The following is a 24,171-nucleotide window of genomic DNA, read 5'->3' on the forward strand; positions in this document are numbered from 1 at the left end:
TGAAATGATCTTCACTGGGCTTCTCTTCTGATTCAATTATGCCTGCCTTTTGGGAAACAGCTGATCATTTTTCTAATGCCCTGCCTTTCATTGCTGCTTCTCTAGTAACCAAAGTCAGAGTTCAATAGAGACTTTAGAACAAAATGCAGCATGGTAAGGGTAGGGCTGTAAGGCGCAGATAACTAGAAGCATCAGAAATTCTGCAAAAAGTGATTTTTTTTTAAGGAGATGAATTTCTAAGTAGTCAGCCAGGACAGATGAAATATAATTTTGGATGATGCTCAATGTATTGATATATATGACACACCCTACATACCATACCAACTGCTGTCGAGTCAACTCGGACTCACGGTGACCCCATGTGTGTCAGAACAGAACTGTGCTCCACAGGGTTCCCAATGGCTGATTTTTTTGAAAGTCGATTGCCAGGACTTTCTTCCAAGAAGGCTCTGGATGTACTAGAACCTCCAACCTTTCAGTTAGCAGCCAAGTGTGTTAACCATTTGTACCATCCAGGGACTCTGATGTTTAGATACATTTACCAGTAAATTCAAAGTCTGCTGGTCCGGTTAACACCACCCAGACCTAACTGTGGTCATAAAGAAATGAAATCTAAAGGCTCTGATTCCCTCAGTGCCGTCGAGTCGATTCCGACTCATAGCAACCCTATAGCGGCCCTATGGGACAGAGTAGAACTGCCCCATAGAGTTTCCAAGGAGTGCCTGGCAGATTCGAACTGGCAACCCTTTGGTTAGCAGCAGTAGCACTTAACCACTACGCCACCAGGGTTTCCAGGCTCTGATTAGAAGGAATTCATAGAGTTCAGAAGAGTGGTGCGTGTGGCTCTCTCCTTTGTATTCTGCCCACACACCACTTCTCGTCTTCACATGTCACCAATAGTACACAGGCCTTTCAACCTTGCCATGAGCGATGGAACGATGAAGGAAGCAACAAAGTCTATAAAAAGCACTTAACGGCTATCCTCGAGTTAAATAGGAATGGATAGGGCTGCTGTTCAAATGAAGAGCTTGATCTTGCTGGAAATGGGAGAAGCCCAAAGTGGCCACTCCCAGGTAACTTGGATGGCAATTAACTTTCAAAGGCAAAGTGGACAGTTGTGTGATAGGCTACAGGGCAGGCGTGCTAGTTAGATCTCCAGAAATTATGTAACATTGAGATAACTCTGGCTAGGGCTTGCAATCCCCAGAAACTAAATCAACAGGCAGGTTAGTCAAGTCTTAATTACTTGGAATAATCAAAAAATTCTCCAGGCCTGGAAATTTGACTTGCATTAGAGTGCCTTTTTATCCAATTCCCTGATCCGAGTCAGTTCACAAATCCAGACTTCCTTAAATGATGGGGTGGCTGGATACCATTGTGGAAAAACTCTGTTATGATACCACAGCTGTCCCATAAACCTTTTTCCCAGCCATTCCCAAAAGGAACTGCAGCCATTTACCTGGGCTGACCCCAATCTGCAGAAATCCATGCCACCACTGACTTTGTCAGCCTGAGAGGGGCATATGGTGACTCGGTAATAAATAGATGTCAGTTTGATAGCAACACTGAGGGGCAGTGGTGGGTGGGTCAGTAGTAGAATTCTCACCTTCCATGTGGGAGACTTGGGCTGAATTCCCCACCAATGCACCTCATGTGCCACCATCACCCACCTGTCAATAGAGGCTTACATGTTGCTATGATGCTGAACAAGTTTCAGTGGCACTTCCAGACTAAGACAGACTAGGAAGAAAGGCCTGGCAATCTCCTTCCCAAAATCAGCCAATGAAAATCCTATGAATCACAATAATCCAATCTGCATCTCATCATGGGGATAGGGCAGGACTGGGCAGCGTTTTGTTCTGTTGTGCACGGGGTTGCCATGAATCAGGGCAGACTGAACTGCAGGTAATAACAACCCAAGTTTGCATTGTGGCAGGTCCAGTGGAAACGGGGCCCTTTCTTGGGATATTGCAACATTCTGAGTGTATAATTGACAGGTTGAATACCCTCATTGGTTTCCCTTTGCCAAGTCTCATGTGATCCTGTTTATTTATCTCACAATACTTATACCACAAGTGGTAGAAGACTGAAGTAAGCAACAAGTCTTTAAAAAGCACTTAATGGCTATCCTTGAGTTAAACAGGAATGGATAGGGCTGCTGTTCAAATGAGGACTTTGATCTTGGTGGAAATGGGGGAAGCCCAAAGTGACCGATCCCAGGTAATTGATGGCAATTACCATAGTTATGTCTACTAGTTTTTTGTCTCTTCCAACTGTAAATTCCCTGAAGGCGAGAATCATGCTTGTCTCCTTTACTATTATACTCCCAGGGCCTGACCTCGAGCTCGGTACATGGTGGACCCTTAAATGTTTATTAAGTACATTATGGTAAGGCCAGGCAGGTGTCACCGGAGCAGACCCCCCTCCCCACCCCAAATAAGATGAATCAAAAGAAAACTACACCCCTGGAAGGATCAGAAATTAATGCCACCGAGATGTAAAACATGCAGTATTCTGATTCCTATCACATCACCACTCGGTTCCATGGTTCTACTAGCGCAAAAGGTTGACAGGTCTTGGAGAATAACTGCACTTACAAGATTTAATCAAGCAGTAAGTCTACTCACAGGGGCTTTTCCAGATGCAGTCTCCTTGCCAGAATAAATAAATACAGCTCCTGGCGCTTGGGAATAAGCTAGTGATCTGCAAATGCATTTTTCTGTATTTTGATGAACAAAGATCACCAGAGAAAATCTGGTTTTAATTAGCAGGGTTAAGCAGGATACCTTCAGAGAGGTGGTGTAGCCTAGTGATTCAGAGCATGGACCCCAGAGCCAGGATTACCTGGTGTCTTAGTCATCTAGTGCTGCCGTAACAGAAATACCACAAGTGGAAGGCTTTAAAGAACAGTAGTTTATTCTCTCACAGTCTAGGAGGCTAGAAGTCCAAATTTAGGGCATCGGCGCCAGGGGAAGGCTTTCTCTGTTGGCTCTGGAGGAAGGTCTTTGTCATCAATCTTCCCCTGGACTAGGAGCTTCTCCACGCAGGAACCCCTGGTCCAAAGGACGCACTCTGCTTCCAGCCCTTTCTTGGTGGTATGAGATTCCCATCTCTCTGCTCGTTTCTCTCTTTTATATCTCAAAAGAGATTGGCTCAAGACACAATCCAATCTTATAGACTGAATTCTGCCTCATTAAAATAACTGCCGCCTATTCCACTCACTAACATCATGGAGGTAGGATTTACAACACATAGGAAAATCACATCAGATGACAAAATGGTGGACAATCACATAATATTGGGAATCATGGCCTAGCCATATTGATACACATATTTTGGGGGGACACAATTCAATCCATGACACCTGGGTTCAAATTTTAGTCTGCTATTTACTGTGCGACCTTGGGAAAGTATTTAACCTCTCTGTACCTCAATTTCCTCATCTCTAAAACAGAGATGACGGTACCTACCTCAAAGGATTATCATTAATTAAATGAATTAATATTGTAAAGTGCTTAGAAGAGGTCTAACGCACAGTAAGTGCTATATAAATGGTTAGCTGTAACTATTAACTGCTATATCTGCAGCTCCGGGATGCAATAAAGTCAGCACAGGGCTTGATTAACTCACCATCCCTCAGGACATCAAGGTAGTGCTACAGATGGTACAGGTGAGATCCTGCTGATAGAATGTGGAGAGGCTGATGTAACACACACATCTTCGTTTGTTCCCAGAACTACACTTATGCAGCTACGTAAGTGCAACTACACTTATGTTCTCCCCTCCTCTAGTCTTCATATTTTTCTCCTCTGACCCTGAGGGTCCTTGGAGCTTCTGACCTCCCAGTCCAAGGTTCTGGACTTCAAAGCCCTTCCTTCCACCAGTGGAAGAAAAATGAAGGGGGTTCCAGACCTGGGGACACTTTAGGAGTCAGGGATGGCCTCTCACCATCAGACCAGTGATCATACCTCAGGCCACAGGGATAGAGGCAGGCAGAGCATTTGGGCTTCCAGAGAAGGAACGGGAGGCCCTTCCTGCCCCACTGAGCTAATTCTATCTTTGGTTACGCTCTGGCACAATGACTCTCAACATTTCCCTAGCCCCAACCTAAAAATTTCCAGGGGATCTTTGTGATTCGAAAAAGCATCCAAATCCCATGCTCCCTCCTTAACTGCCACTTGTCTAGATGCTGGTAGCCTTAGAGTCAGATGCATGGCCAAGCTGGAACCACAGTCTTAACATTCTTCAGTCTGGGAAGAAATTCCAGAAATTCTCATGCTCTGTGCTCACAGCCTTCCCTACCAGGGCCCTCTATTAGAGGGGGAAGCAAGCTCAGTTGGGGGATGTGCAGAGCATCCTTGTTTGAGATCTGGGATGGTTGATGTACCCACCAGGGTCCAAGCATGATTGCTTCTTTCTGAACCTCCAGAGTGAGGAGCCTGGGGTCACTGGTCCAATTTGTGGTGCACGACAGAGAACATCACTAGCAACCGGAACCTTCCCAAGATACCCCAACTATCCAAGAGTATGCTAAAGATTGAGGCCTTCTAGGAGAGAGACCTGGGGGCTCATGTCTGCGTCACAGCTCAACCCCTTGGAGAACACAGGAAGTGAGATTGAGTTTAGCAAGAGCACGGAAACTAAATATGACAAATTGTCCAGGGCATGAGCAGAGGAGAAAGAACCAGACAGAGAAGAAAGACTCCTAGATTTCTCCTATAACCCAAGAGGGCACGGACCACCATGTCTTCCACATTGCCTCAAATTACATCAATTTAAGACTTGGAAAGAACACTGACTGTTTTTGAAATGCCTACTATAAAATGGGTGTGTCAGACCTCATCTAACTTCAGGGGGAGGGGAGAAAATCAAGATCAGCATCAGCCCAAAGCTGATTCCTACGTGGTGGAACTCAGATATATTTCCATTCTCCAACTTTTTCACCATTTCTGACACCAGCCGTCCCTACCATGGCACTCTCTATTTCTCTGCTGGGTTCAAGACTTCATTGAAATGGCTACATAGAACTCACAGACCATACTCAAAATTACAGGATTTATTAGGGAAGTACCAGGTTACAGCTTAGGATCAGGACCAACTCGGAAGTAACAGGAACAACTCAGGAGACAGGATTACAGTTTGTCAACAGATTCCAATCTCTTAGCTCCTTCTCCACCATGCCTGCAGGCAGGCCTTGCTCTAGGCCGTGCCCACCACTGGCCCTCACTCTCAATCCTCACTCTCAGCCTCGGCCAAATGTCACAAAGCTCTTAAGCTCTGCCAACAAGTGCCCAAGACACCCCACTGTGCCAACAAGTCTCCTCCCCAAAAGTGCTCAGCTCTCCTGCTCCGTGGGTCAGGAAGCCCACTGTAGCTGCCTCACTCCATGGGCCAGGCAACCCACTGTGCCATCTCCTGCCAGTCTGCTGGTTCTGCTGCTGCCACTTCTCTGCCACTGGACTTTGCCATGCTTGCTGCCACTTCTTGCCATCTCACACTATCTCCAGTGTTACAGCTCTGTCTCCTGGGTCTAGGAGGTTCTCAGCAGAGGGACACTGGGTCTAAAGGACACACTCTGTTCCCAGCTCTTCTTGATGGTAGTGAGGCCCACCTCAACCTCTAAGATTGGCTCCCTTTAAGCCTAGAGGGATGGCAAAACTGGCCAATCCCCTACAAGGGTTCCATGCACCTTATTTGCATAACCTCACCCCTGCAAGGGTTCTATGGACCTTATTTGCACTAGCAAACTGTCCAATCCCCTTTGTGGACCATAGCACCTTATTTGCATAGCCACACCCAATCATTTTGCAAGAGTAGCCAGACCATGGCTATTGTTGTTAGGTGCAGTCAAGTCAGTTCCGACTCATAGCGATCCTATGCACAACAGAAAAAAAAACTGCCTGGTCCTGTGCCATCCTTACAATTGTTGCTATGCTTAAGCCCATTGTTGCAGCTGCTGTGTCAATTCATCTCGTTGAGGGTCTTCCACTTTTTCGCTGACCCTCTACCAAGCATGATGTCCTTCTCCAGGGACTAATCCCTCCCAGTAACATGTCCAAAGTATGTGAGACACAGTCTCACCATCCTTGCTTTGAAGGAGCATTCTGGTTGTACTTCTTCCAAGACGGATTTGTTCTTTCTTTTGGCAGTCCATGGTATATTCAATATTCGTCAACACAATTCAAAGGCATCAACTCTTCTTTGGTCTTCCTGATTCACTGTCCAGCTTTCACATGCATATGATGCAATTGAAAATACCATGGCTTGGGTCAGGTGCACCTTAGTCCTCAAGGTGCCATTTTTGCTTTTCAACACTTTAAAGAGGTCCTTTGCAGCTGATTTGCCCAATGCAACGCATCTTTTGATTTCTTGACTGCTGCTTCCATGGATGTTGACTGTGGATCCAAGTAAAACGAAATCCTTGACAACTTCAATCTTTTCTCCGTTTATCATGATGTTGCTTATTGGTCCAGTTGTGAGGATTTTTGTTGTCTTTATGTTGAGGTATAATCCATACTGAAGGCGTGGTCTTTGATCTTCATCAGTAAGTGTTTCAAGTCCTCTTTACTTTTGCAAGCAAGGTTGTGTCATCTGCGTAACAAAGGTTGTTAATGAGTCTTCCTCCAATCCTGATGCCCCATTCTTCTTCACACAGTCCAGCTTCTCAGATAATTTGCTCAGTATACAGATTGAATAGGTACAGTAAAAGGATACAACCCTGTCGCACACCTCTCCTGATTTTAAACCATGCAGTATCCCCTTGTTCTGTTCGAACGACTGCCTCTTGATCCATGTACAGATTCCTCAGGAGCACAATTAAGTGTGCTGGGACTCCCGTGCTCCGCAATGTTATCCGTAATTTGTTATGATCCACACAGTCAAATGCCTTAGCATAGTCAATAAAATACAGTAAACATCTTTCTAGTATTCTTTGCTTTCAGCCAGAATCCATCTGACATCAGCAACGATATCCCTGGTTCCACGTCCTCTTCTAAATCTGGCTTGGATTTCTGGCAGTTCTCTGTCCATATACTGCTGCAGCCGCTTTTGAAAGGTCTTCAGCAGAATTTTGCTTGCATGTGATACTAATGAATGATAGTGTTCTATAATTTCCACATTCGGTTGGATCACCTCTTTTGGGAATAGGTATAAATATGGATCTCTTCCAGTCAGTTGGCCAGGTAGCTGTCTTCCAAATTTCTTGGCATAGACGAGCGAGCACTTTCGGTGCTGCCTCCCTTTGCTGAAACATCTCAATTGGTATTCCATCAATTCCTGGTTTTTCGCCAATGCCTTTAGGGCAGCTTGGCCTTCTTCCTTCAGTACCAGCAGTTCCTGATCATATGTTACCTCCTGAAATGGTTGAACGTCGACCCATTCTTTTTGGTATAGTGACTCTGTGTATTTCTTCCATCGTCTTTTGATGCTTCCTGCATTGTTTAATATCTTCCCTATAGAATCCTTCAGTATTGCAGCTTGAGGCTTGAATCTTTTCTTCAGTTCTTTCAGCCTGAGAAATGCTGAGTGTGTTCTTCTCTTTTGGTTTTCTATCTCCAGGTCTTTGCACACATCATCATAATACTTTACTTTGTATTCCCAAGCCGCCCTTTGAAATATTCTATTCAGCTTTTACTTCATCATTTTTTCCTTTTGCTTTAGCTACTCGATATTCAAGAGCAAGTTTCAGAGTCTCTTCTGACATCCATTTAGGTCTTTTATTTCCTGTCTTTTTAATGACCTCTTGCTTTCCTCATGTACAATGTCCTTGATGTCATTCCACAACTTGTCTGGCTTTCGGTCAATAGTGTTCAACTTGTCAAATCTATTGTTGAGATGATCTCTAAATTCAGGTGGGATATACTCAAGGTCATACTTCAGCTCTCATGGACTTGTCCTAATTTTCTTCAGTTTCAACTTGAACTTGCATAAGAGTAATCGATAGTCCGATCTACAATTGGCCCCTGGCCTTGTTCTGACTGATGATATTGAGCTTTTCCATTGTCTCTTTCCACAGATGTAGTCAATTTGATTCCTGTGTATTCCATCTGGTCAGGTCCATGTGTATAGTTGCTGTTTATATTGGTAAAAAAAAGATATTTGCAATGAAGAAGTTGTTGGTCTTGCAAAATTCAATCGTGCAATCTCCGGCATTGTTTCTATCACCAAAGCCATATTTTGCAACTACCGATCCTTCTCCTTTATTCCCAACTTTCGCATTCCAATCACCAGTAATTATCAACGCATCCTGACTGCACGTTTGATCAATTTCAGACTGCAGAAATTGATAAAAAATCTTCAATTTCTTCATCTTTGGCCTTAATGGTTGGTGCGTAAATTTGAATAGTAGTCGTATTAACTGGTCTTCCTTGTAGCCATATGGATATTATCCTATCACTGACAGCACTGTACTTCAGGATAGATCTTGAAATGTTCTTTTTGACGATGAATGCAATCCCATTCCTCTTCATGTTGCCATTCCCAGCATAGTAGACCATATTACTGTCCAATTCAAAATGACCAATGCCAGACCATGGCTAGAAGGACCATATAAAGGCAGTTCACTGCACCACACTAACACACAGGTCTACTAGTATACATGTAGTCCTCTGGGTTATGGCAGGGTCTTCCTGCTTTCTCTATTATGTTAATTATTTCTATCTCCTGACTGATGCTCAGTTCTAGGAAACAGGAGCCAAGCCAAGCCAGTTGCCATCAAATCAGTTCTGACTTATGGCAACCCTACTTATGCTGAGTAGAACTGTGCTTCATAGGGTTTTCAGGGCTGTGACCTTTTGGAAGCAGATCACCAGGCCTTTCTTCTGAGCCTCTGTGCGGACTCGAACCATCAACCTTTCAGTTAGCAGTAAAACGTTTAACCGTTCTCACCACCCAGGGACAGTCAATTAATGGTGCATCAAGGCAGGCCTGAAACCCAGCAAGTACAAGAACTCTAGAGAGAAAGGAGTCACAAGTGTGAGCTGATAGACTTCTATTTCTTTAGAAAAAAGGAAGTACTTTTAATTAAAAGCATTTTCAAATTTCAGAACAACTCAAGTAACTACTTTCTGTATCAGTAGCAATGAACCAGGCTTACACAGTAGGAACAAAAATTAGTCAATCACAAACCTAAAAGAAAAGAAAAGAAAACAAACCACGTTGCTGTCAAGTCTATTCCGCTTCATAGCAACCCTATAGGACAGAGTAGAACTGCCCCACAGGGTTTCCAAGGAGCAGCTGGTGGATTCCAACTGCTGACATTTTGGTTAGCAGCCGTAGCTCTTAACCACTCTGCCACCAGCGTTTCCTCATTTATCATAAAAAAAAAAAAAAAAAATAGATGTCAATAATTCAGACAACCACTTGTATATTTCAGTGATGGACTTTTATTAAAATTATACATAGATCTCATAACTAAAAAAAAAAAAAACTTCCTTTTGTTCATAGTACCAAAATAGTTATCTTTTTAAAATACCTTGAAAAAACTTTAACACAATTAATTTATTATATATTAAATATTTTAAAACTTCATCTTTCCCATCTCTCTCCTAGAATTTTGCCTTAAAATCCCTATTACATTTTTTCTCTCTTTAATGCTTTATCCCAGAGAAGCATTAAAAAAGGAAGAAAAAGATTTTAAGTCCAACCAATGTTTAAAAAAAAAGATTTTTAAAAGGAGTTGCCAATGACAATATTTGATACAACAAAAATAATAAAGATTTTTATTAATTATGCTCAAAGGTTTACCTACATCCAAATCACTCTGGAGTACAGGTATTCAGGTCCTGAATTATTTAAACAAAAGATCAGTTCTTGCCCTGAAATGGTAATGCTGACCCAACAGTACCCTCTAGTGGCCTGGCGGTATAAAAGCACCCAACAATACAGGAAGATACTTGGACATTGGGTGCTGGAAGTCTAGACATGAAGAAGGGGGAAAAATAATCCACCCCCCGCCCCCACCCAAGACAACTGACTTAGCAAAAGCCCACTCAACACAGGCTACCTATGGGTGTGCCCTGACAATTGTAGCTACTCAGTGCAAAATTGCAAGAATGCCAGCCAGTTTCACACAACACTGGAATGGGCCTTCAAAAGCTGGATTCCGGTAAGTTCTTCTTCCGGCCTAAGGAAAGAGTGTGGTATTTCACCCTTTGCAAGGTGCTGTAGGAAGTCTGTTCCCCCGGGACACTCCTTTGGGAAGTGCCAAGTGCACTGCCCTTCGTGGGCCTGCTGGCCTTGCGAGGAAGGGGGAGAGAGCTGGGCGCCGAGCAGAGGTCCCTCTCCAGGTAGCTGGCCGGGCCCCTGGCCAGGCTCTCCCTAATCCCCAGGGAAGGGGACGGGCCTCGAGTTTGCGCCTCGGAAGCCGGGCTCAGCCTGCCACGCACCAGGGTGCCTGAGGACGCGTGCGGGGCAACTTCGGCCCTGTCGCTCTTCCTTTTGTTCTCCTTCTTCCGAAACACAGACCTCAGGAGGGAGAGCGTGCCCTGATGGAATCTGTCTGTCTCTGAGTCCCTTTCGTCCACATCGGCCCTTACCTTGGCTACCGTGTTCTGGCGACTGTCCTTGCTATTTCTATATAACCCCACAGCATTGGGCACCTCCTTGGGGGAGGTTACACTGCTATTGCTTCCCAGATGGCTGCTGGCCCTACAGTTCCCGCTCCTCTGGCCCTCGGGTCGGGCTGGTCTCTCAGTCTCAGCTGAGGGCGTCACAGTGAGGGGCAGGTCAAACTTTTTGGGAAGCCTGATATCCTGACTTATGTTTTCCTGTAGTTTTCTTGCTGCGTTTAGAGCGTCTGAGTTTCCAGGGACCGGACAGTGGTTGGCATGGGCCGAGAGGTGGGACACCCCGACCTGTGCGCCCCCACTGGCTTGTCCACTGTCTTCTTCATGCGCGGAGAGGGTGGAGTTAGAGCGCGGCGTGGGTGACCTCTCTTTCCTACCTGTGGCACGGGTCAGCAGCGGAACAATGGACCGACTTGTGGATCGAGGTCTCCGTCTGGACTCCAGGTACTCCACCAACTCCACGGATGCACCGGGTGGTTTCTCCTTGTGTCCAAAAGACCACCGGAGGGGCATGGTCTTGAAGGCTCCCTGCTTGGTTCGGGAAGGGGTGGGAGCCTTCATGCTGATGCTTCTGCCTTGGATGCTCCGTACCAATGGCCCGGACTCCAACCCTGCTGAAAGACACCAAGAGCGTTAGTGCCAGAGAATATTCCAGCCGCAGGAAGGGGAACTGCAGCACTGCCGTTCATAGGACAAGGATTTATAGCGTGCCTCTGACATATCTGGTACTAAGCGGCGTAGTGGTTAAGTGATATGGCTGCTAATCAAAAGGCTGGCAGTTCAAATTCACTAGCCGCTCCTTGGAAGCCCTATTGGCAGTTCTAGTCTGTCCTATAGGGTTGCTATGAGTTGGGATGGGCAGGGGTTCCCTGGGTGGAAAACCCTATAGAGCAGTTCTACTTTGTAACACGTTGGGTCATTGTGAGTGGGAATCGACTCAACGACAACAGGTTTTTTTGTTTGTTTCTTTTAGTATTCTAGGCATGAGGCATTAGTGGTTCTGTGGTAGAATTCCCGTGGTTTGATTCCCGGCCAACGCACCTCATGCATGGCCACCACCCATCTTTCAGCGGAGGCTTGCGTGTTGCTTGATGTTAGACTGGTTTTAGCAGACCTTCCAGACTCAGATGAACTAGGAAGAAAAAGCCTGGCAATCTACTTCCAAAAATCAGCCCATGAAAACCCTGTGGATCACAAAGGTCCCATCTGCAACTGATCACAGGGATGGTGCAGGATCGGACAGTATTTCACTCCCTTGTTCATGGGGTCACCATGAGTAGAGCCAACTCAATGGCAACTATCACCCACAATGCTAGATATAGGGGATACAGCAGTGAACAAGACCATATTGTTCCTGCCCTTGTGGAGCTTCAATGTTTTCATCCACAGTTCTATGGAAGTCCGTTGACATATATTTGAAATCACTGGGCAAGGTAGAAGGTACTTATAGGCCATGGTATCTCAGATTCCTGATAAAGTCCAGTCTCAGGGGCATCTAACTCCAAGATTTAACTTCATTTTCACCCATCTTTAAATTACTTCCATGAAATGGACTGCTCAGCAAAAGTCCCTGCTTTTCCAGGTCAAATTAGGGGACTACAGCTTTCAAACCCAAGGATCTCAGATGTTCATCCTGGGCTAAAAATGGAACTGTGTGTTTAATTTCATCAGAGTTGCCACACATACCTTCTTCCTTATTTGCCTTGAAATAGCTGTATGTACGTGGGAAGTTTTTGATATATACTGCTAAGTGACAAATAGAGTCTGGGGAAAACTAATGTAATCCCACTTGTAAAAATAATTATATACACATGCATACGTGTATAGGTGTGTACGTATGTGTATTACACATGCATGTGGAAACACATAAACGAACATGAAGAAATGAATGCTAAAACAACGAGGTGTGCAGGGGGCCAGGGGGTGCTATTATGGCTTACTTTCTTCTTCATTCTTTCCTGCATCAACAATCTAAAGCAAACATACTCATAACCAAACTGTGTGCTGAAGTTTAAGAAACACTCAGCCACTAGTTCTTGTGCCATTAAAATGCCTTGATTTACAGGATGCCTACAATCACCGAGAAAGAAACCTTCAGCAGAAACACACAGTCCACATGGTCAAGGAAAGTCACATGTGTTTAGGGAAGACTCAGTCAACAACACAAACCTTTCACGCAACTGTCCACTCTCAATATGCTGGATCCTCAAGGAGTATGCGAGCAACTCCAAAAATGAGCAAGGGCCACTGTCACAAAAAAAAGAGTTGTGACAGTTTATGTGTCAACTTGGCTAGGCTTTGGTTCCCGGCTGTTCGGCCAAACACTCGTCCAGTTGCTGTCACGGTGTAGCTGCAGGTGATTAGATCAGCTGGCCTTAAGTGAGCAGATTAGCTTCCATAATGTAACCGAATGTTGTTGTTTTGTTGTTAGCTGCCATCGAGCCTGTTTCCGCTCATGGTGACCCCATGAACAAAGGAACAAGATGCTACCAGTCCTGTGCAGTGTTTGGCTGTGGATCCATAGGGTTGTCATTGGCTGGCTTTGGGAAAGGGATGGCCAGTCCTTTCTTCTTCGTCAGGAAGCTCTGCTGAAACCTGTTCAGCATCAAAACAACACCCACTGATAGCCAAGTAGGGACGGTGCACGAGGTGCAGGGGCTGGAACGGCACCCGGGTCTCCTGCACGAAAAGTGAGAATTCTACCCTCGAACCACAAGTGTCTCCCGTGATGTAACATAACCACATCTAATATAATGTACTGTATTCACCTGCCATAATATCATCTAAGGGAATGTAAATAATCAATCAGTTGAGATCATATCAGTGTAGGGTAGACCCTAAACCTAATCACTTCTGTTACAAAAACACCAGAATAGACACATGGGTGACACACACGGGGAAAGACAGACACCAGGTGACGATCGCCTACAAGCCAAGGAACCAAGGAGTGCCCGAAGCTACCAACAAGGAAGCCATCCACACAGCAAAGACTCCGATCTGGACTTTTAGCCACCACAGCTGTGAGAAAATAGACTCCTGTTCTTTAAACCCACCCCCTGGTGTCTGTGCTCCGGTAGCACAAGCAAAGCGAGACAGTGGCGCTTTAAGGAGAAAGACCCCGGGCTTCCAGAGGCACAGCAGAGGGCTTGGGGAGAACAGAGGAACGGGGCAGGGTCCCTGTGAGCACCACGGGGGAAGCACAGTCCTCGTTAGCCAGGCTTCCCAGGAAGAAGGGACTGAAGAGGGGTAGAGCCTGTTAGCCACAGGAGGACTTTGACAGCACATCAGGGGTTCCTAGGACATTTTGCCTTTCAGGGTTTTCACAGATAATTTTTTTTGTATTTTTTTCTGCCCTCTTTTTTTTGTGTTACCAGCAATAGACACAATTGCACTCAAAATACTTGTAATTTCCATTTGGATTGATCTGGCTGCTCCCCCATTAAATTCCCATACCTCAGAAAAAAAGGTTCTGGTATCTGGGACATGTGTGAGATTTGTTCTGTCCCCCAGCCCCGGGAAGGCCAGAAGGGAGGCTTTGTGTGAGGAGGACAAAGCTGTGACTTTTAGCCTTTCAAAAGGAGAGAAGGTCGTCTGCAGCCCTCGCAGGTGGTTAGATGACTTGGCAGCCGACCTAAATAGCTGCCCTTCCTTTCTTCCTGGTATGAAAGGCCCTGCGGCCAGAGCTGACATCAGCACTTGAGCTATATTTCACAGACCTCGCAGAGGCCAGAGAAACTCGTTTCTCCTCTTTCTCAAGACAGCGCTGAAAAAGCCCCCTCGGCACTCTTTTCTTTCTTTCATGCTATTTATTGGACTATAACGCGATCTGAGAAAGAGCATTGGGTAAACTGAGACATAAATGGTGTAAGGACAGAAGGAAATGAGAACACAGCTGTCCCAGTTCCAGTTGCTGTCAACTCTGACTCATGGCAACCCCACGTGTGTCAGGTAGAACTGTGCTCCATAGGGTCTTCTTGGCTGTGGTCTTTACAGCAGTAGAACGCCAGGCCTTTCTTGTGGTGCCGCCAGGTAGATTCTAACTGCAAACCTTTCAGTTAATACCCGAGGGCAAACAGTTTGTGCTCTCTAGGGCCTTTAAGGCAGAGCCTGCTGCCATATCTACTAAGCAGCGCCCTTCTTGTCTGGATGCTCCCCGCTTGGGAAATGGACTTCTGGGATGCTGGGAGCTAGATGCAGGTGTGCTGTTCAGGCTCCCCCTCCCCGAATTCCCCATCCCCACTCCAAGAGGAGTCTGTGGCCTTGCTCACACCCAGTTTGAACCAGGAAGGACCCGGAGCCAATGAACAGTTGACATTAAGAATGTGGATAGCTAAGTTCTTCCTGAAGGTTATACAGGCCCCAGAGGACACAGGATGAGCTTCTCGGGTCCCGCGAGAGCCCTCTTTGCACAGCTGGTGCCTCTGCCCTGGTGGGCACGGCCGCACCCACAGGAGGGCTCTGGAACTAGTGGATACTGTCCTGAGAAATGCCATGCCTGTTCCTGTCCATGTAGCCACCTTGATTCCTATATGACTTTCTATCCTTGGCTAAGGAAATCGGGCATCTCCACCTCTGAGACTGAGACAATGGGACAAGGCTGTGAAGGAAAAAGGATATGCTGCAGTGGTTAAGAGCTACGGCTGCTAACCAAAAGGTCCACAGTTCAAATTCACCAGCCGCTCCTTGGAAACCCTATGGGGCAGTTCTACTATGTCCTATAGGGTCGCTATGAGTCAGAATCAATTTGACGGCAATGGGTCTGGTTGGTTTTGGTCCTACCACTGGCCATCGGCCATCGGGAGCCGAGACCACTGTGCCTTCCTTCGCTCCCAAGAATCACAGCCGGTCAGAGCTCCACTGGGCAGAAACAGAAAAATAACCACACATAGGGGTCCTGCAGCCAGAGAATTAAGAACAAACAGAACAAACCAATGGGTCAAGGAAGAAACCAAAAGAGAAATCAGAAAACACTTAGTCGAATGAAAAAGAAATATAACACCTTGAAACTTACGGGACACAGCGAAAGCTGTGCTCAGAGGGAAATTGATTGCTGTAAACACCTACATTAAAGAATAAACAGAACAATCAAACTACTAATGAAATAGAACCACTGGAGAAAACAGATAACTTAAAAATTCCTAAGGACATTCAAGTACAGAAGAACAAAATAACCCAAAAATGTGACTTCCAAGTTTTAAAATTGAGAAAATGAACTGAAAGATTGGTTACTATCGAGACTCAAATGAACAATCTGAAAGACAAAGTGAAAGAAACATCTCAGACCACAGAGCAAAATGGCAAAGAGATATGCATCACAAGGGAAAAAGGAGGAGGAGCAGGTACTTAGAGACCAGAAGACCCAACAGACAAATGGTAGGGATTTAGGAAGCAGGAGAGACAACAAAACCAGCTGCCATCATGCCCATTCTGACTCATGGCAACCCTGTGTGTGTCAGAGTGTAACTGTGCCCCACAGGGTTTCCGATGGTTGTTCTTCTGGAAGCAGATCACCAGGTCTTTCTTCCAAGGTGCCTCTGGGTGGACTCAAACCACCAATTTTTAGGTTAGCAGCCAAGTGTGTTAACTGTTTGCACCATGCAGGGACTCTGGAGAGACAATAATGAAGCAAAAAATAAATGAAAATTTCCCCTACAAAAAAGGCCTGAGCTTATAGAAAGAAAGGCCTCCCTTAGCTCTAGGCAGGGTTGATGAACGAAAACACCCTGGGCATATTCTGTAGAATTCCTGAACCCCAAGCTCAAAAAGAGAATCTGTAAAGCTTCCAGGCAGAAATAACAAGTGACTCTCACATCAAAAGGATTCTCACCTGCAATTCTGGGGCTTGGGAGACCGTGGGAAAGTCTCTACAGACGCCTGAGAGAAAAGGATGTCACTCCAGAGCCCTGCAGGCAACCGAGCTGCCACTCACTTGCAGGTGAAAGAAAAGATTTGTGGCTGGGCAAGGATTTAGAGAGTGTATCAGCCACATAGCTGAGAAAGAGCTCTGACCAAATAGGAATGAACCAGAGCCAAGCCTTCCGGGAGGGGATGACAAAGGGCAGAACAGCAGCGATGAGCTGTGGCCCTGCATCCATGCGGTCCGTTCTGCAGACAAGGACAGACGGACAGAGCATGGAACATCAGGCTGAGTCAGTGCGCTCGGGACAGAAGAGGGACCACAAGGGGCATTTGAATCAACACTGCAGAGTACTGACCCATCTCAGCAAAAGCTAAGAGTTGGGCGTGGGGGACTCTAAAACAGCCCAGAGGGAGGAGGTGAAAGGCAGGGAAAGAGTGGTGACACGGAAGTATTGTCTAGGTCTCACCTTATGGAGGAAGGAGAGGAGCTGGTGGTGACACAGAGTGCCTTGGGGGATTGGCCAGTTGCCATCATGTTGATTCTGACTCACAGCAACCCATGAGCGTCAGAGTAGAGCTACGCTCCAGAGAGTTTTCAGTGGATGATTTTTTGGAAATAGATCACCAGGCCTTTCTTCTGAGGTGCCTCTGGGTGGACTCGAACCTCCAACCTTCCTGCTAGCAGCCAAGCATGGTAACTGTCTGTACCACCCAAGGAATCCTCAGGGAAGTAGCTGGCCTCTGACATCCACATAACAGTAGAAAAATGTGTGAAGTAACAACAGCAGAACTTACAAATTAACAAGGGGGATAAAAAGGAAAAAGTAACAAGACCAAACCAGGAAAGATAAAAAATACAAATTCTCAGATGAAATCACGTTTTGCAGGTGTTACCTTAGATATGAATGAACTGCATTCTCCCATTACAAGACAGACACTGAAATTTTTACTTATTAAAAAAAAAAAAAAACCATAGGATGCTGTTTACCAGAAATCACTTAAAACTAACTCAAAAAGGTAGGCTCATAAAGCAATAAAGAGATGGGTAAAGACCTACCAGGCAAATGCGAAGAAACAAAAGGAGGAGGTGAAATTATTCATCTTGAACAAGACCTAACTTGAGGTTAAAAACACTAAACAGGATGAAGCACAACATTAGAAGGATAAAGGGCACAAGTTATGAAGATCTAATGGTCATAGACTTGTGAATACCTATTAACAAAGCAGCTTACAATATAACCCAGAAAGTATTAAGATTCAAGGATTACTTGATAAAAATACAGTTAAAGAGGAAGGTTTTATTATACCTCCTAAATCCAGGCAGAGCTAGATAAGGCAGATTTAAAAGCATAGGGGAATTGAATAAAACAATCACCTAACCTAATAGTTACGATACAAAACTCGCAGCCCGCAAACAGAGAACATACATTATTTTACAGGGAACATTTACAAAATGATCAGCATGTACTTTATCACAAAGACAACTCAGAATCAATAAAGGAGTAATTTTCTAAACCACGTTCTTGAATCATAAGCCACGAAATCGGAAATAAAGAAAAAGGTGACAAAAAAATGAAATAACTGAAACTAAGAAACAAACTCCCAGATAAACTTTTAGATCAAAGAGGAAATCAGAATTGAAATGCCTTCCTCTGCAGTAAACACTGAAAAGGAGAAAGCCAACCTCTGAGGCACAATAAAAGCCACAGAGGAAACTTTTATAATTGAAGGTTGTTATTATATGGAGAAGCTAAGGAGGCTGAAGTCTCGAACCCATAGGCATGTTTTTATAAAAATGGCACAATAAGGTATTTTTATATTTTTTTCTTATGGAGCACCACTCCCCCACCACTCCCAAGTGTATACGCTATAGCCAGGGAGCCCGTCAGTGGTGCAAACATTAATGCCCTTGGTTGCCAATGGGACGACTGGAGGTTCGAGTTCACCTAGAGGTGCCTTGAACTAAAGGTCTGAGGATCTACTTCGGAAAAATCAGCCATTGAAACGGTATGGAGCACAGCCCCTCTCTGACACACATGGAGTCACCAAGAGTCAGAGTCAACCTGAGGACAGCTAGTTTACTAGATATTCCCTACAAAACTTGGACTCACCCATCTCAGTTTAAGAAGTCTTCATTGTTACTATGTCCCGCCATAACCAGAGCCACCAGAAAGATGATGTTCTCAGGCCAGAGGCATAGCGAGGGGGACCAGAAATGAGCATTTGCCTGAAGGCACAAGTCCAAGGGGGCACCAGATGAGGCTGGCCGGCAAGCCCCACCCCCTGCCAGCATCATGGAGGAGGGAAGGGAGGCTGATTACCCTCGCTACGCCTCTGCCTTAGGCTTAACAGTGTTTCTCTAAAGTGGGGTGCTGACCTTGGTAAGGACAATTCTTTACTGACTGGTACCATCCCTAAGCATTCCAAAAAAAAAACCAAACCCACTCCTGTCAAGTAGATTCCCACTCATAGTGACCCTTTAGGACAGAGTAAAACCGCCCTACCAGGTTTCCAAGGCTGTAAACCTTTACAGAAGCCGACTACCACATCTTCTCCCGTGGAGCGGCTGGTGGGTTTGAACTGCCAACCTTTTGGTTAGCAGCCAAGCACTTCAACCACTGTGCCACCAGGCCTCCCCTGGGCATTGCAGGACACTAAATGCCAGTATACAACCAGAATGCTTCTTAGAAGCGGGGATGGCGAGACTTCAGCTCACTTACTTTGAACATGTCATCAGGAAAGACCAATTGCTGGATAAGGACATCATGTTTGGTAAAGTAGAAGCTCAGCAAAAATGAGGGAGACCCTCAAAAGAGATGGATTGACAAGAGAGCCACAGTAATGAACTTAAGCATACAAACGATCATGAAGGTAGTGCTGGACCAGGCGACATTTAATTCTATTGTACATAAAGTCGCCAAGAGTCAGAGCCAACTCGATGGCAACTAACGGCAAACGTTGGTGGCCTCCCTCTCTTCCCCAGCTCCTAGTAACTGTGATAGCCAAAAACACCCTCCCACATATTTCCAAACCCATGGAGGTGAGGGGAAGTGTTGGCACCAACTGTTAGTGAAAATCAATATCCTAGATTTTGATCTTGCCCAGGTTTATGAATAACAAGAAAACAAGGCTGGATTTTTCAACCATTTCATAGCCTTTCAAACAGGTTTCAAAATCTGTGAAGAGGGAAAGCTCCCCTTAGAGGCAAGGTTATTGCAGTGTCTGAATGGAAGAAACTCTAAGTTGGAATTTACGTCTGAGAGTCTCGGAGCTAGGACTGGCAACCAGAGGGGACTGAGGTCCATTTTCAGCCGTGCCACACCGGTGGTTCAGTGGGAGAATTCTTGCCTCCGGTGCGGGAGGCCCAGGTTCAGCTCCTGGCCAACGCATCTCATGCACGGCCGCTACCCATCTATCAGCAGAGGCTTCTGTGTTGTTGTGATGCTGAACAGGTTTCAGGGGAGCTGCCAGACTAAGAAGGAGGAGGAACAAAGCCTTGACGATCTACTTCCAAAAATCAGTCAGTGTAAAACCCACGGATCACAACTATCCGATCCACAACCAAGCTTGGAGATGGTGCAGGACGGCGCAGCCTTTTGTTCCGTTGTACGTGGAGTCGCCACGAGTTGGGGCCAACTTGACAGCAGCTAACAACATTTCCAGTAGGTGAGCTTATGGTTGGTGACTTCCGGGTTCCATTTTCTCCTCTGTAAAAATTGGCTATAATTGCGCCTCTCCCTGCGTTTTTGAGGACTACGTTAGATAAAGTAAGTGAAATGCCTGCCAGGATCTGGTGGAAAGTTATTCCTCAACAAATGTTACTTCCCACCCTGCCCCTCTGTTGCAAGCAGCAGAGATGGGGAGTTTTCCTGTGGCTGCGCCTGACCCCTATCTGAGCACCTTGTGAAAAGTTGGGCCATCCTTTGAAGTTGCCTCCTCAAGGGAGTGTCAAACACATCTCTCCGTGGGAGCCCTGAGAAATGGCCTGAGGTACTGCTCCGTAAGACAGAGCTGGGATGGATTTATGAGCTTGTCAGAGACAATGCTGATGGGAATGAACAAGCTTGGGAAAGTCTTTTCTGTTTCACATAAAAGAAAACAAAAAAAGTCGCTGTCAAGTCAATTCTGACTCATGGCGATCCTATGCGTGTCAGAGTAGAATTGTGTTTCAGAGGGTTTCCAATGGCTGATTTTTCAGAAGCAGATCACCAGGCCTTTCTTCCAAGTCTCCTCTGGGTGGGTTCGAACCTCCAACCTGTCAGTTAGTAGCCCAGTGCTAACCCATTTGTGCCACCAAGGGATTCCTTTGTTTTACAGGTGTTGCCCTAAACGTGCAGTCATGAAAATACGAGGGGAAAAAGCAATGCCCAGACAAGGAGAGCCAGACCACAACACATTAAACAGTGTGTCTGCACAGAAATGTATTCCAAGGAAATCAGACACAAATCCAAGATGCACGCAGAGATGCATTTTTTCTAACAGTGAAATATCGTGAGGCACAACGCCAAACACTGAAGAATAAATTAACCAAAATGTGAAACATAAACCATTGTAAACCAGAAGGTTGACTTAAATAATCTAAAACCATAGCTTGAACATTCTATTCTTGCAGGGTGATGGATTGCTTTTACATGGCCTTTCCCACCATGGTCTTGTAACTCCCACCAAATAACTGGGTGGGACTATACAGATGAGGTGTTTGTGGCCCACCAAGGGGCTTGGATAGCTTTCTAAAAATGTAAATAAGGTGCACGGCACCCTTGTGGGAGTGGGACCATGCAAACAAGGTGTATGGAACTCTAACGAGGGTCAGTTTTGCCATCCCACTAAGCTCAAAATGAGCCATCCCAGAGGCAGGAAGGAGGGACCTCACTACCACCAAGAGGAAGAGATGGAAGCACAGCATGTCTTTTGGACCTGGGGTCCCTGTGCTGAGAACCTCCTAGACCCGGGAGACACAGAAAGAGAGGTGCAATCACACAGAGGACAGCGAGAGAGGGTAGTGCAGCAGCAGCTAAAGCAATAGTGGCGCGAGGTGGCAGGAACGAGGAGGCCAGCGCGAGACGGCTGCAGTGAGGCTCACCAACCCGTGAAGCAAGAGAGCTGAGCGCCTTTGGGCCAAGGTTTACTGGTGGAGCAAAAGAGCTTTTAACACTTACCAAGCAGGGAAGAAGCTGGCCCAAGGGGCCGAGGGCCGGAGAGAGGTCTGCCTGGTGGCACAGCTGAGGGTAGGCTGTACTGATCCAAGAACTGTATCCTGAATCATTTCTAATCCTGAATTGTAACCTGTTCCTTCCCTAACAAACCCTATAACCTATGAGTTCTGCATGGCCACTGCAACGAATTATCAAACCCATCAGGGAAGTTGAGAGCCCCGTGGGAGGGATGGCTGGTGTCAGAACTGGTGGAAAAAAAAAAAAAAGTTTGGAGGGTAGAGGTATGTCTGACCTCCTCCTCAGAGGAATCAGCCTTGGGCTGTTGATCTTGACTCTCCTTCCCACTTGTGAAGTTAGAGGAGGTCTGATGCCTCCACCACACCATTTTTACGATCCCATTTATTCACTAATGAATATCTAATAAGAATCTGGTAGATGCCAGAACTGTGTTGAGTGCTTTGATACAGTGGCGTTATAAATACAAAAATAAGCAGCTGCTGCCCCAGCAAGTCCATTCCTAGTTATGCACTCATCAGAAATGCAGTCATAAATACAATGAAAGACATGAACAATTAAGTTCATAGCAGTAATTTTCCAAAGCAGCAAACCAGAAACAACCCCAATATCTAAATACAATAGAATAAATAAACAAAATGTGAAATACTCTTATAATTGGGAAATTTTGATGCTGGAAATGGTGCAATCCACCAAGGCAGAGGTGCCATGGGAGGACAGAGAAGGAGGAGCCACAGAAGGCATACACTGCACAGAGAGAACCAGGAGGTTATGGTCCACAGCAAGGATTTTTGGAGAACCCATAAATAACTCAAGAACCCAGAAATCCATAATAGTTCAAGATGTTTCCCCTGACGGTCAAGTCAAACTTTTCAGGTCAGACCACTCAGGGTGACCTCTGTGGTAGATTCTGGCCCATCAGTGAACCCAAGAAAAGAAGGAGGGGGCCACGCATATGATCATCTCTATGGATGCAGAAAAAGTGTCTGATAAAATCCAACACCTTTCTTGACAAAAATCCTAAAGAAGACTGGAGTAGAAGGGAAATTCTTCAGTATGATTCAGGGCATATATGAAAAGCCAACAGCCAACATTATACTTAATGGAGTAAGACAGAGCTTTCCCCTTGAAATCCGGAAGAAGACAAGGGTGCCCGCTCTCACCACTTCTATTCTATATTGTATCAGAAGTCCTAGCCAGAACAATAAGACAGAAAAATAAATAAAAGCTTTCAAGATTGGAAAAAAAGAAGTAAAATTATCTCTACTAGCAAATGATATGATTCTATACATAGAAAATTCCAAAGGGTCCACAAGAAAACTTCTAGAACTAATAGAGGAATATAACAAAGTTGCAGGGTACTAGGTCAACAAACAAAAATCAGTTGGACACTAGCAGTGAGAAATCTCAAAGGGAAATAGGGAAACAACCCCACTTACAATAGCTTCTAAGAGATTAAAATACCTAGGAATAAATCTATCCAGGGGCGTGAAGAACTTATACAATAAGTATAAAACATGCTGAAAGAGATTTAAGAAGACTTAAATAAATGGAAAGATGTTCCATGTTTATGGACTGGAAGACTTAATATTGTTAAGATGTCAGTACTACCCAAAGCGATCTACAGATTCAATGCAATCCCAATCAAAATTCCAACAGCCTTCTTTACAGAAATAGAAAAACCAAGCCTGAACTTTATATGGAATGGCAAAAGGCCCTGAATATCTAAAACAATGTTGAAAGAGAAGAACAAAGTGGGAGGACTTACACTTCCTGATTTTCAAATATACTCCACGGCTACAGTAGTCAAAACAGGCTGGTACTGGTATAACAATAGACATTTAGACCAACAGAATAGAATTTAGAGTCCAGAAATAACCCAGCACATCTATGATCAACTGATTTTTGACAAGGGTGCTAAGTCCACTCAATAGGGAAAGAAGAGTCCCCTCAATAAATGGTGCTGGGAAAATTGGATTTATACATGCAGCAAAATGAAACAGAACCCACGTCTCACACCATACACAAAAATAAATTCAAAATGGATTAAGGACCTAAATATGCAAACTAAAACCATAAAATTCTTAGAAGAACAAGAAGGGGCAACGCTGTCAGGCCTAGCTTTCAGCAATGGATTATCTAACATAATAACAAAAGCACAAACAGCAAAAGATGAAATAAATAAATGGGACCTCATAAAAATTAAAAATGTTCATCAAAAGACTTTACCCAAAAAGTAAAAAGACAAACTACTGACTGGGAGAATATCTTCAGAAACCTTATCTCTGATAAGAATCTAATAACCAAAAAATATATATAAAACTTTGACAACAACAAAAAGACAAGTAACCCAATCATAAACTGGGCAAAGGACTTGAATAGACATTTCACCAAAGAGGACATTCAAATGGCCACAAGACACATGAAAAAATGTTCAGTGTCATTAGCTGTCAGAGAGTGCAAATCACAACCACAATTAGATGCCATTTCACTCCTACTAGGATGGCTAAGAATGAAAAAAAAAAAAAAAAACAGAAAATAACAAATGTTGGCAAAGATGCGGGGAAATTGGAACT

At 45.0% G+C, this 24,171-nt stretch overlaps 1 protein-coding gene across 24 annotated transcripts in view; it reads right to left on the bottom strand.

Annotated features, from left to right (window-relative positions):
• The window catches only part of USP43 (ubiquitin specific peptidase 43), a 191,584-nt gene that overhangs the window by 90,950 nt on the left and 76,463 nt on the right, over positions 1–24,171 (bottom strand). For 17 of the 24 annotated variants that reach the window (XR_007514248.1, XR_007514246.1, XR_007514250.1 and 14 more), the window contains exon 15: positions 10,943–11,179. Coding sequence is in view for 7 of the 24 variants with exons in the window: in XM_049861515.1 (XP_049717472.1) it covers positions 10,089–11,179 (1,091 nt within the window). In the remaining 17 variants the exon portion in view is untranslated. Of the gene's footprint in view, positions 1–9,390; positions 11,180–24,171 lie in introns of those variants that run through there. The other 7 variants (XM_049861515.1, XM_049861518.1, XM_049861516.1 and 4 more) reach the window with 4 other exon arrangements.

Source organism: Elephas maximus, chromosome 19 (assembly GCF_024166365.1).
Source record: "Elephas maximus indicus isolate mEleMax1 chromosome 19, mEleMax1 primary haplotype, whole genome shotgun sequence".
Lineage (NCBI taxonomy): Eukaryota > Metazoa > Chordata > Mammalia > Proboscidea > Elephantidae > Elephas > Elephas maximus.